General features: G+C 32.9%; 1 protein-coding gene across 1 annotated transcript in view; it reads right to left on the reverse strand.

Moving 5' to 3' along the window:
• Positions 1-12,731, reverse strand: part of CSMD1 (CUB and Sushi multiple domains 1) — a gene marked incomplete at its 5' end in the record, with an annotated part of 865,314 nt that overhangs the window by 280,968 nt on the left and 571,615 nt on the right. The window contains one exon of the mRNA XM_018088901.3: positions 8,718-8,830. Within this exon, the coding sequence (XP_017944390.2) occupies positions 8,718-8,830 (113 nt within the window). The remainder of the gene's footprint in view (positions 1-8,717; positions 8,831-12,731) is intronic.

A 12,731-nucleotide genomic window follows, 5' to 3' on the forward strand; every position in this document is an offset into this window, starting at 1 on the left:
TATAATAATGTGTCTGAATGGATTTTATTTTTATATGCTATCATATATAATGAGAAATTAAATGCACGAAATCTAAAATTTGTTCTTGATAATGTTTTAGATTAGGAGCTATTGTTTTTCTCAAACTTCATAACAACATAAATATTTCATCTGAAATATTTCATCTGAATAACCATAACCACCTTTAATCTAAATTGCTAATAAAACAGGAGAGCAATTTAAAAAGGTTACTCTGGAGGATATGCTGACTTTGTAACAGGTGGAGGTGTTCGTATGTCAAATCAATTTCAGTCAAAGTGTGAAATTAATGTCTGTATATGAGCTGAATAGATAAATCACAACGTTGGTGAAAGGAATCGGGAAAGAAAAAAGTATTGAAGAACTTTGAAGAATTCTTTACTGAAATAAATCATTTCTACAGAGGATGTTACTAATAGACATCTGTATGTGTTGAAATTAAAATATTCAACTGTTGCTTAATGTTTCCCGTAGATTTTACTTTAGTAACAGCTATCAGTATTAATTGTGTTTTGAAAAGTATTTGAGGTTTAAATATAATGCTCCATTTGAAATCATGTGACATTAGAAATTATTTCCATTTGGCACTTAGTAATCAACCACGACATTTAAAAAAATTCAATAAATGCTATAATGAAGGCACAAATTTTGCAGATACTGTTTAATGACCCAAACCTGACCATCTTTTTTCTTTTCATGGTATAACTATTAGAAGAAAAGATACCAATAGGCACCAAAATCCTTAAAGCTGTAATTGATTTTAATTAGATGATACTAGGAATCTAGTTTAGCTTAAAAAGATTGAAAAATGCAGATGAGTAAGAAATTCCAGATCTTTAAAAAATTATAATAACAGCTAAAATGAATCTACTATATAAAAATACCATTACGTGTGTTGTACAAAACTCCAGTAGACCATTTCTAAGGCACTAGTTTTACTAAGGAAATTTACACACTTTACTGGGAATTAGCAGAGGTGGAGGTGATCTACAGTGACCTGGAGAAAAATCAGGACTCCAAAGATTTGGATGAAATCCAGTGCAGGTGAAGAAAGCTTGTATGGAGAGCACTGATGTCATACACCAACACCCTGGTGTTAAAGGACTGGGCAAACACTGAGGCACCAGTTGTGTATATCCTGGTCTGCCAGCTCCAGCAATTCAAAGAGAATCTCTATCCCCCCTTCTCCTCAACCCTATGGGCTTGCATCTCAGCTATGAAAAGACTGTCCCACCAGGTCTGGTGTCTCGAAGGAAATGTAGAGAATCTCTCTCCTTCCTTGTCCCTACTGGGCTTAAACACAACACACATGTACACACATACTTTTCCCTAACTAGGAAGAGAGACACAACTAAGGACACTAAAGTCACATGGACAAGTAGAAGTACTTGCTCAAGTGTACCACTGCCCTCAGACTGTTGCAGTTTAATCCTCCTGAGAGGATTTGCATTCTTCTTTCAAAGATTAAGGTGCAGTCATGAAAGGTTAAAATGTCACTGAAGGAGAATCCTCACACAGATTACTTAGCTAAATCCATATTTTAAGTTTATTGTACTTTGTTACTTTTAACATTCCTGAAGATCTCCTTGCAGATGTAACAGACATTTTCAGAAAATAAAGGTAACTCCTATTCCCAGGGTTTTATCACTGCCTTTGATCAAAAGAACACCAGTTTTTCTAACTGGGTGTATCTTAAAAATCAGAACATGATCTTTTTATAATATAACACTAAATATAAGTTAAGTAAAACTCACTGAATTCATTTTGTGGTATGCAATGTATTCTAATACATATAAAAGAAAGCCACAATATGAAAAAATTTGGGTAAATTTTGAGGTGAGAGATTATTCAGATTCTTTGAAATTATACTAATATGTGAAATGCACTTTATACATCTATAAATGCATATATATATATATATTTAAATGGCTATCATAAAGTCTTAACTGGAAGGATTTTATGTACAGTGTTTTAAGGTCACCTTAGCTTTTTCTTCAGCTTGTATTTAATATTTTATTTATCAAATTACCTTGTGTTGTTTCATAAAAAGATCTGTTAATATACTGACATTATGCATATATATGCACAGAAAATTCTGTGAGGGTTAAAGTTTGACTCAAAAAATAGTGTGTTTTTTGAGGTTCCAGATAAATATTTGCTTCAAAAAAAATTACAATGATATTGCATTTTGTCTTAGAGAAGCAAATTAAATATTTATCAAGACTATTAAAACAATATTTTCTTCAAAGTTTATTGACTTCAGGGAAAACTTATCAGGTCTCACAGGTTATTCACACATTTATTCAGATAGATATACTTAAAAAAGTCATCAATATTAGAATTTTTGGACTTGGTAGTGTTAGGTTAACTGTTAGACTCAACAATATTAAGGGTCATTTCCAATCTAAATGTTTCTATGACTCCATCAATACAGCCCAAGGTATGTCAGCCATCATATCATTTAATTAACTCTTTCATTACTGTTGCAGAAAGGTTAGCTACTTAAAATGACATAGATAGGAAAATAAAGCTTAAACTAAGTGACAGCACTGGTGAGGCAATATGAACGACTGACTTATTGCTCATTTAAAATCAAGTGTTTGATTTTTAAAACCATACTGTGGGTGTCATGCATCAAAAGGCTCCAAAACTAAAGGGCAATATAATTCTCATGATTTGATCTTTGTAGTAAAAAACATAGAAAACTGACACAAAATTAAAATATTTTGATAAGAATTTGTCATAGTCTTATTCAAAAGAAAAAATCATAACATCTATCTGTTGCTTACTAACTGTGATGTATTTTTATGTCTGACTATCATTTGCAGAAAACTTACAAATGAATGGGAGATGTTTAAGAATGCCAATCAATCTCAGCCATAGATATTAGCAGGAGATTTTGAGTACGTGCACCACTTTATGAATTAAATAAAGTAAATTACTAAAATAGAATTATTTTGGCTTAAAGAGTGAAAAGACTATCTTCTAAGGTAATGTCAGTGGAAAATTAAGTTCATGGTGCATACACTGTGGTGTTTTCTATATTAAAAAAAACAGGAGAAAGTTTTAACTAGTAAAAGAACCAAATGGCTTTAACATATGAAAATATTCACATAAAACATGACACATATTTATTGTCTATCCTCCAAAAGTGCACACTTGTATAATACCTGAATTATAATATACAGGAACAAAATACAAAAAGAAAACTTAATATACATGAAATAGATGAAAGAAAGAGAAAAGTTTAGAGTAAAATCAGAAACTCATAGTTTTCATTGAATGACTTATGAGTTGTTTTCTTTCCAAGCATTACACTGTACATGATGATTTTGCTGTGTGCACATCCAATTGAGTCCTAAAAAAATCATAATTCCTATAATTTCTTTCAGCACAGGTTTTATCAAATCTCCAAGCAATAACAAAGTTTTATATCAATACTGGTAGTGCAATCACTTTTATAAAGTAACTGTGTGTTTGTAAAAAACTGCACTGATTTAAGGTTTACTGATTACTGTAGCTGTATGCAAAAAGACATTTATCTGAGCATCTGAAATATGTTTTTGAAAGTATTTTTTCTACTAGTCTCATGAGGAAAGAAGAATCATCTTCCACACAATCATAATGATGAGCTTAAAGTTTAACCATTTTCAGCTGCTTGCAGGGGCTGATATACTTCCTGACATCTCCAGGAATTCTTAATAACTTCAAATTATATAAAATGCTAGGATTATATCACTGAGTCACCAGATTTCTTTTATAACACTTTTATGAACTAAAGAATAGGCTAGTGAAATAACCTAATTAGCTTATATAACCACATAAAGGTAGGAATAAAAAAATGAGTTCTAAACAGGTCAAAAAACAGATGTTGTTATACTGGTTATCAAGAAGTCTGGAAGTCAAAACATTAAATGTATTCATTAGACTGACAGTTCTACAGGGTTGAATGGGAGAAAAATCTCAAGTATAATAAAATTCTAAAACGTTCACATCCAAAAGTTCAAGCTGACTGTCATCTGCTTTTGTGTCAGTGTGATATAGTGGACAGGACCACAAGCAAGGAAGAGACCTGGGGGTCCTGGTCAGTGGCAGTGCCCTGGCAGCCAGGAGGGCCAATCATGTACTGGGGGGGGGCATCAGGCACAGCATCACAGCATCACCAGCTGGTAGAGGGAGGGGATTGTCCCGCTCTGCTCTGCACTGGGGCAGCCTCACCTTGAATATTGTGTGCAGGTTTGGGCACTGCAATACAAAAAAGAAATTAAGCTGTTAGAGAGCGTCCAAAGGAGAGCAATGAGGATGGTGAAGGGCCTGGAGGAGAAGCCGTAAGAGTAGTGACTGAGGTCACTTATCTGTTCAGCCTGGAGGAGAGTGAGATGAGATCTTATCACACTCTACAACTTCCTCATGAGGGGAAGAGGAGGGACAGGCACTGATCTCTTCTCTGGGGTGACCAGTGACAGGACACGAGGGATTGGCCTGAAGTTGTGTCAGAGGAGTGATCAGCCTAGTGATCAGCTGTCTGCACGATCCACCTTGGACTTAAAAGCCATAAAGAACCTATTTTTAGATATGGCACACTCATAACGTGAGTGGAATAAGACAAAGTCAGGCACATTATTCACCTCATCAATCCTCTGTTTTGGCTGCAACTGCGACCTAACATGACTGTTTGATATTGTTACAAGGCCTAAAGTCATATTATCATGCTACATTATCCTGACCTGGATATGCATGGCAATGACTATGTCTAACTCATCCATCTAAGAAGTAAATGCATGCTTCAATCAATATTAAGAAATGGCATAAACCAAATTTTTCTGATGATTCAAATCTGCCCAAAATATTGCATCTGATCACATATGCTGGGCAAGTTTGGGCATGAATGGCCCACTTATGGTCAAAACAAAATCAAAATGCAACCCAAGCAGAAAACTAACTGGGGAAAAAAAAAAGTGCATGAATAAAGAATTACTTTAATTACCAAGTCTTTACCCATTTTATCTGAAAACGTTCCTGCCTGAGGCCATGACCAGCACTGAATTGCAAAAAAATCTTGCTTGTAAAAGTATGGTCTTAGAATGTCATTAATAGAAACATACTTTTTTGGTGTTACAAGACCAACCTGTGACCTCAAAGTGGTGGTATGCTGATATTAATTTTCTTTTTGTCACTTTATGCATGTTATATCTATTAAATGTACGTATCATGTAGTTCTTTATATATATAGTACCCAAAACTAGCCAGATTTGAGAGTGATTGCACGGCAGGACTGGCATTTAGGTTAGAGGTTAAAAAAATTTATTTCAGTAAATAGTTTATTCATTCAAAACCAGTACTTTTGGTGAACCTAAACCAATTTAATCAGAGTGCTTAGAAGATACTGGGCCCTGTTCTAATGCATATTTAAAATTTATTCAGACTGAAGCAACTTCAACAGGGGAGACTGGCAACAATCTTCATAATAACCATCAGCAAGTTCACATTATTCTTTCATGAGATGACATACAAGGGTTTCAGATATGTCCCTTGTGTGGAAAAATACACTGAGGTCTTTCATAACCTTACTAAATACCCAGGTAAAAGGAAAAATTATATTAGAAATAACTGGAACTTACAGTCCATTTTCTTAATTCCTTTATTTTCTAAATAGGTCTATTGTAAAAATTCTGAAAGTTGTCTTAACAATGGCCTAAATACTGTATTTTTTACTCTAAATAAGTTTCCTTCTCATTTCTCTTGGTTGAAAAATCTATTTTTAAAGCAGAACTCTATATACAAGTATTCACTTAGAAATGTTAGTGTTTTTTATCATGAAATCTCAGCTGTGAAACACATAATGTAATTTTGTTTTCTTTGTCTTTAGTTTATGAAAACGTGTGGAGTAACACCTGGCCTTCTTGGCTTCAGTAAAGAAAATTGTCATAGATTATAATGAGAAGAAGATTTCAATATAGATCCTTTGATACACTTACGTGTGGTATTACAATATATCTCATTCTTCAGGGACAGAACAATTAAAATTTCTGGCCTTTTCACAGAAAAAATGCTTTCAGAGGATTCTTTCAGAAATGTATTAAACCATTCTGTTAAGATATCTGGGATCTATAACAAAGAATGAGGGACTTTCAGATATGGTCTATAAAATAACTTTTTAAAGAAAAAGTAACCACAGGTGCAGATTAATCTTCAGGATTGCTTGGTTCTTTTATGGATTAATAACTTTCTGTTATAGCAATAACAATATGGTTCTAATATGGTTTAGAAAGTTTAGCATCAAAGTCAAGGTTTCCTGTAGTGTCTTGCATTTTACTTATTAATAATTCAAGTGTATTATTACACATATAGGTAATGCTTAAATTATTTTTGTCTTTATAATACATGACAACTCATGATGACTGGTAGAAAAAATATCAAGGTAACTATTGTATTTTCTAACATAGTAGCTGTTTGTCAGATGGTTTTTTATTACCATCTATGTTTCCATAGCTCACCTTCCACTGCACACCGTGATGGAAGCACAGTGTTATTCCTCTGTATTCCAAACTGTTTCTAGTAACTACCTCTTGAAGATGTATTAATGAAATCTTTCTTGTGATCCAACTTTTGGAGAACTGCACTGTACAGTCTAAGAAGCCTGATTAATTAAGCAGACTACAGAATTTTCTTAAGGTAAATATCAACTGTATTCAAAATCAAGAAATTTGAGTAGTGAGAATACAGATAGCCCTACATATTTCTGACAATAACATGTTTCGGAAGATGAGACAAAGAATATGGAATAATTACTCCTCCCTTAATCCCTTAGGCAAACTGTAAACAGGATTAAATTTACTATTCACCCACGAAATCTCTCATGCATATCAGTTCATTTACAGGTATCATTTCATGCCATTTTACGTGGACATACTAATAATGTAGGGTAGGTGGATTGCATCATTACAATGCTTCTCTAAAAATTAAAGTGAAATTAATTTAGATAAAGCAACAATTTTCTATAAACTATGACACTATTTAAATAGTAATATAAACAAATATCTTACTGTAATAGATAAAAAGCCAAGGTTCAGTTGGTCAATTGTAAAATATTGCCCAAGATGTTGAGGAATCATGTTCTAATCCTGAGTAAACTCAGATTTTACGGTAAAAAAAGATCAAAATAAGAATGTCCTTTACTTTGTCTCTATAGAACATGCATAACCCATCAAAGTCTACATTTTGCCTTCTTTTTAGGTAGCTGCTATCACAAAGACAGTGTCCTCAAGGTTATATGCCACAGACCATTAACTTTCTCACAATTAAAATGAAATTCTATTTTTAGACAGGTTCTTTGACTGCTAAACAAAGGGGAAGAAGAATCATTGAGGTATCGTGTGGCAGAATAGAGGTTTACACTTCACAGTTATCCTAAAGCAGGAGGTATATTTACAGTGCAGATGGATAAAAGTTTTGTCAACAATAAAAGATGAGAAAATTCTAATAAAACTAATAAGAGCATTGATATGAAAGAAAAAAGTTATAGTTCACCTTTGTATTAAGATGTTTACTACTGAGATTGTAAACATTTCATACTTTACAATTCTGAAATTAACTACCAAAACTTAAAAAAAAAACCCACAAAATAACTCACACCTGGTTGTAAGACAAGACTGAAAGCCAGATTCTAATGTCAAATGATAAAAATATACTTCATAAGAGAGATCCCACTGCTACTGCAAAATTCATAGTGTATACTTCAGGTCAGAAAGTCCTCAGAAGTAAGAGGTTGAACTCCACAAATAAAATCTTTGTTAGACAAATACAGAAATGAAAACAACTGAATTCATATTAAAAATACCAGAAAGAAATTATGATGAGAAGTTCATAATTTTGGTTTGAGGAAATAAAGTGTCAGATACATAACTTGTGCCAATACTCTCCACTATATAATCACTGTTTCCACTTTATGTAGTTCACAAATGGATTCTATAAAGACAATATATTGTCTTAATAAACACGGACCCTAGAAATGACACAAGTACAAAGATGAAACCATCAAAGAAGGGGTGAGAAGAGATAGGATTAATTTGGACAGAGTTGTTATTGTCCTCAGGCAATACAACACACTTGAGCTCTGTAACTATAAAGGCTGAATATGTGGCACCACATCTTAAGATTTCTTAATATCTTAGCCATAGAAATACTATAGGCCTGCGTTGTCTTTTTCACTCATAGCTCTATAATATCCCACTTAAGTAATTATGATAGTGTTTCAAGAGCCTCTGTGATTTTTCTTACTGTTCTCATATAGTTATCATCATGGCCATGGACCTGCAAACATCAGTAATTTTGCTGTGGAGGATTCTCATCAGCAGTGATTGCCACCCTCATGAGAATCATCCCTTGTTTCTCCTTCCATTATACAGATTAGCAGAATGTAAAATTTATGATCTTTCAAATATAATAGAAATTTGTAGCTTCTATTGACCTCCCAGCAAAAAGCCTTAGAACAATAAATTTAATTTTTACTTGCAAATATTTTTAGTTATTTTTTGGGTATTTGCAAATCCATATCTTCATTAACCTTTAATTAACAATAGAGACAGTATCAAAACTCTAAATTTGCGAAAGGACTAAATGCCTATTTGAAATAAATTTGTTGGAGTATAATGAAGTAAGTTACTACATGAGTTTAAAATAGTTAATTTAGCTCATACCTTGATAAACAGCTTTGAATCCTGGTGAGCCAATGCTGTCATCAGATTGTAAATGAAGCCACATCTGATTGCTCATGCTCACAATAAGATCAGGAACACTAGATCCAGTGAGTCTGTATGTAGGATAAATGGTAGAGTCATTTGTAGAGGCATAAATTGCTATTACTATTATTACTACTACTGCTACTACCACAAAACACAACCTTTTAAACTATTCACATATTATTTAGGCCTATTTGCAATATATTATTCGCATGTTCTTCTCAGCTGTTTTTTGATAAAATTAACTATTCCATATGAATTAGAACAATGTGAAGTAATAGAAAAAATACATTTTGAATGAATGCATTCAACAATGATTAAACACTTTTAATAAACCTGTTCCTACCTAAAGCTTTCCTTAAGTAATTAAGTGACTGCATGAATTAGTTTCCAACTATTTAGATTAGTATTGCTTTTTTTGCCATGTTTTCTGAAAGTGAAGGAAATTGCTCTACATGCCTTACAGCCTATGTGTCCAGAACTTACCAGGATCACATGTATTCAAATAACTCACAGTGATCCCTTAAATTTCAGGGAAAATTGCTATTTCTCATACAGTAGAAAGCCAAGACTGCTGGGAGAGGAAGGGAAGGAAAAGGGAGAAAATGAAACATAAAGAAAATTAAAAAAAAAAAAAAAGCCAAAAAGCAAAATCAATAAAGAGCAGAATCAGTTTTTGTAATGGTAGTGGGTTTGTGTCTGGTGGGGGATTTTTGTGTGGTTTTGTTTGTTTGCTTGGTTTCGTTTTGTTTGGGTTTTTTGTTTGCTTCTTTGGTGTTTTGTTGTTTGTTTATTTTTACTAGGGTTTACCTGAGAATACCCCTGCATATACCCCTACATCCTTCAACTAGGAGGATGGTAGATAGGGTAGATCAAATGTTTAGGGAATGTAGGTCTGTCTGCCAACACATGCTGTTGCCGACTCTTGAGTTTGTCGCAGTCTGTAATCGTCTTAAGATCAGATTGTTTTCAAGTTCAAGAACAGAGACTTGCAGACCAGCCATTCAGATTGGATGGTCTTAATCTCATTTCATGTGGAGATGAACAATTCTGGGTGATCTCTACATGAAGAAAGTTAGAATGTTGAGGGAAGTGATGCAACTGGTGAAGTAATGGAAGTCAAACTCAAGCCAAGCTTCTCAGTACTCTGAACAGACTCACAGGTGAGAAGAGGCAACTCTAAGAGAAAGAAACTTTTTGCACCAGTTTGCTCTCTGCTTATTTGTCCAAAAGAAACCATACCCAAGTTATTAAGAATGGTCTCCAGGACCAGAAATATTGGTTTTTTTATGATTTATAAAAGTGTATGTTCTCTTCCAAGCCCCCAGGAAGTCTCCAAACTTTGTGTGAATAGAAGAAAATGATAAAGGTTTACTAAAATGTATTTCACTACCTTGAATATTTTTTGTGCACTGCAATAGCTGACATAAGCAGCTGGGTTTGAACCACTAATGTACAATTCCATCTTTGTATCAGAGAAAAAACCTACAAGTTTTCTATACAGGAAAAGTTAAAAAACTCATACTTTAAGGGGAATCATTTAGAAAAAAATCAGTTTTAATGTAACTGCTGCAAGAAGAATATAAATCATAACATTTGAAGGCAAAGCAGACTTTCTAAACCAAACTGTTAATTTAATATACAAGAATTTAAAAACACAAAACAGGGCAATGCAGGAAACATCCTGACTGATAAACTTCATCTCATACTTGATGATCACTACCAAATTAATTTGTAAGGATAGTCACTAGCTCCTGGACAAACTCTGTTAAATATGAGAAATAACTTTCAAAACTTTATAGCATAAATGTATTTAGATTACTAATAAGTAAGTTTTATTACTGTATTTCCAAAGCTAACCATCTCAGCATACATAATCCATGAAGTAAGACTACCATATTTTAAACACTTAAGGATTACAGATGAAGCAATTGTTAAAAATTATAAAATCAATGGGCATATTGCCTTTTAATTAATTAAGCTGTTGATTATTAGATTTTCTAAAAAATTTACCATAAATAATAAAATTAAATTGCTTTAATAAAATCCAACAGATCCTTAATCAATATGCCAACTGGATGGTCAGAGAAATGCATTAAATTGATTTGAAATAGTTTGCTTTTCATCAAAGTATATTGGCTTTTTCTACTGTCTCCGTGTTATTTTACAAGAACTTAAAATACTTTTTCTAATTATTTTCCCAATTTCCTCCAAAAATAAATTTGACATGGAGCATCTACACTTTATTTTTTTCTCCTTTTTAAACATCAATATTCCTTCTTATTGCCCTCTAGTTGTAGTGCTACAGCTTTAAGGTTACATAAATAATTATTGATGGGTGAGAGTTTGGACACTATAAGAAAGCTTGTGCTAGGATCATTTACATTTTATGATCCTCAGCTCCCCCAGTCTTTCTGCAAAGTATTTAAGGGTCCCTTATTAACTGACCTGCCTTCACCCAGTTCCAATATTCACAGGATGTCTGTCTTATAAACATCCTGGTATGACTGAGCTCACTGTAAAGTTTGAATTTGTTTACAATACAAGGTTTGTTTGCAATGTTGAAATAAGTTTACAACACACCCAGAAGCAGATAGTACCTTGAGGGCTCTAACAAACCTGAGAATTGGAAAATTTTGCATGGGCCCAAGGTTTGTGTGTTCAGACACGACAACTGAAAGGTTCAAATCACTTGGAATTAGGTTTGAATTTAGAAAGTTATTTATTTTATCATGTTTTGTTCAAACTAAATTATAAAATCTATAAAGTTTTAGAATCAAATGCATGAGATTCTATAGTAATATTTTTCAGAATTTCTGCAGAAATGCTGACATTTACTCTGCTAATGGAAGTCTGAAGAGCATAGTGAAAGCTATATCATTTTTTAAGATATCCTGAGAAATTTAGAAATTAAATCTAGCCAGAAAAGTCTTTGCTATAAGTTCCTTTATTCCCCTGGGAAGAATAAGAAACTGCAAGGTGCTGCTCAAACCTCATTAAACATAACAGATGTTATTAAAACCAACTAATAAAAAATGTTGATAAGAAAATCACTCTGACATTTAGTTATGAACTTTCTCATGATAATGTAGTCTAAAAGTGGCCTTAATATTTTATGAGGAATGTTACTTTGCATTCACAGAAGACCTTTCTCAAAAGTAAATGAAATAGAGCATATCCGGGATGCTGTTTAAATACAATGTATTTCATAATGTAGTGTTTAATAACTGCAAGAACAATGCCTCAATTGAAATTCAGATTCATTGCTAATTATTGCGAGATTGCAGTTTCATCTTTGGGCCTTCTTGCATTTCTTGTGTATTTCAGTTATTAATCATTTACTGTCTCAAATGATTTTCAGAGTAATGTTAATTTTGCAACCCAAAAGGCAGATAAATTTAATTGCATAGACCTCACTTTCATCAAACATACAATTTACAGTAAAGATGGTAGGTCTAGCACTGTCCTAAGTGATAGGCTGGGGAGTAATAGGGATAAAACAATTGCTGTTTTAGTCAAAAAATATATTGAAGAAATGGCATAAAATATTGCATTTCTCTAGTGAGAACATCATACTAGTTCTAAAAATGCCATTGATACATTTAGAAGTGGATGTATGCTACAGGATCTTTAAAGTGTTATTAAAGTGAAAAAAAAATTATAGGAGGTGATGTTATTATGGGGTGTTGTCTTCTTAAGATAACAAAAATAACACTTAATATGAGAAAATAATATTTTAGATTTTTTTTATTTTATTTTTTGGGCAGTCACAGAAAATACATGTGGAATAGGTAGCACGGACTAAATGCTTTCAGATGGAATGATAACCCCCCCAAAATTTAGCACTTATTTGACAAGTAATTTCAAATAGGTAAACTTTGACATAGGAAGTGGGCACAGGGTAACAAACAATGAATAATCTGAGTTAGTAAATTTACTACTTAAAAACTTGACTCTGAAGGAGTTGTGGGA

The sequence above is a fragment of the Manacus vitellinus genome, unplaced genomic scaffold (assembly GCF_001715985.3).
Source record: "Manacus vitellinus isolate BGI_N305 unplaced genomic scaffold, ASM171598v3 scaffold_11_pilon, whole genome shotgun sequence".
In the NCBI taxonomy this organism is placed as follows: domain Eukaryota; kingdom Metazoa; phylum Chordata; class Aves; order Passeriformes; family Pipridae; genus Manacus; species Manacus vitellinus.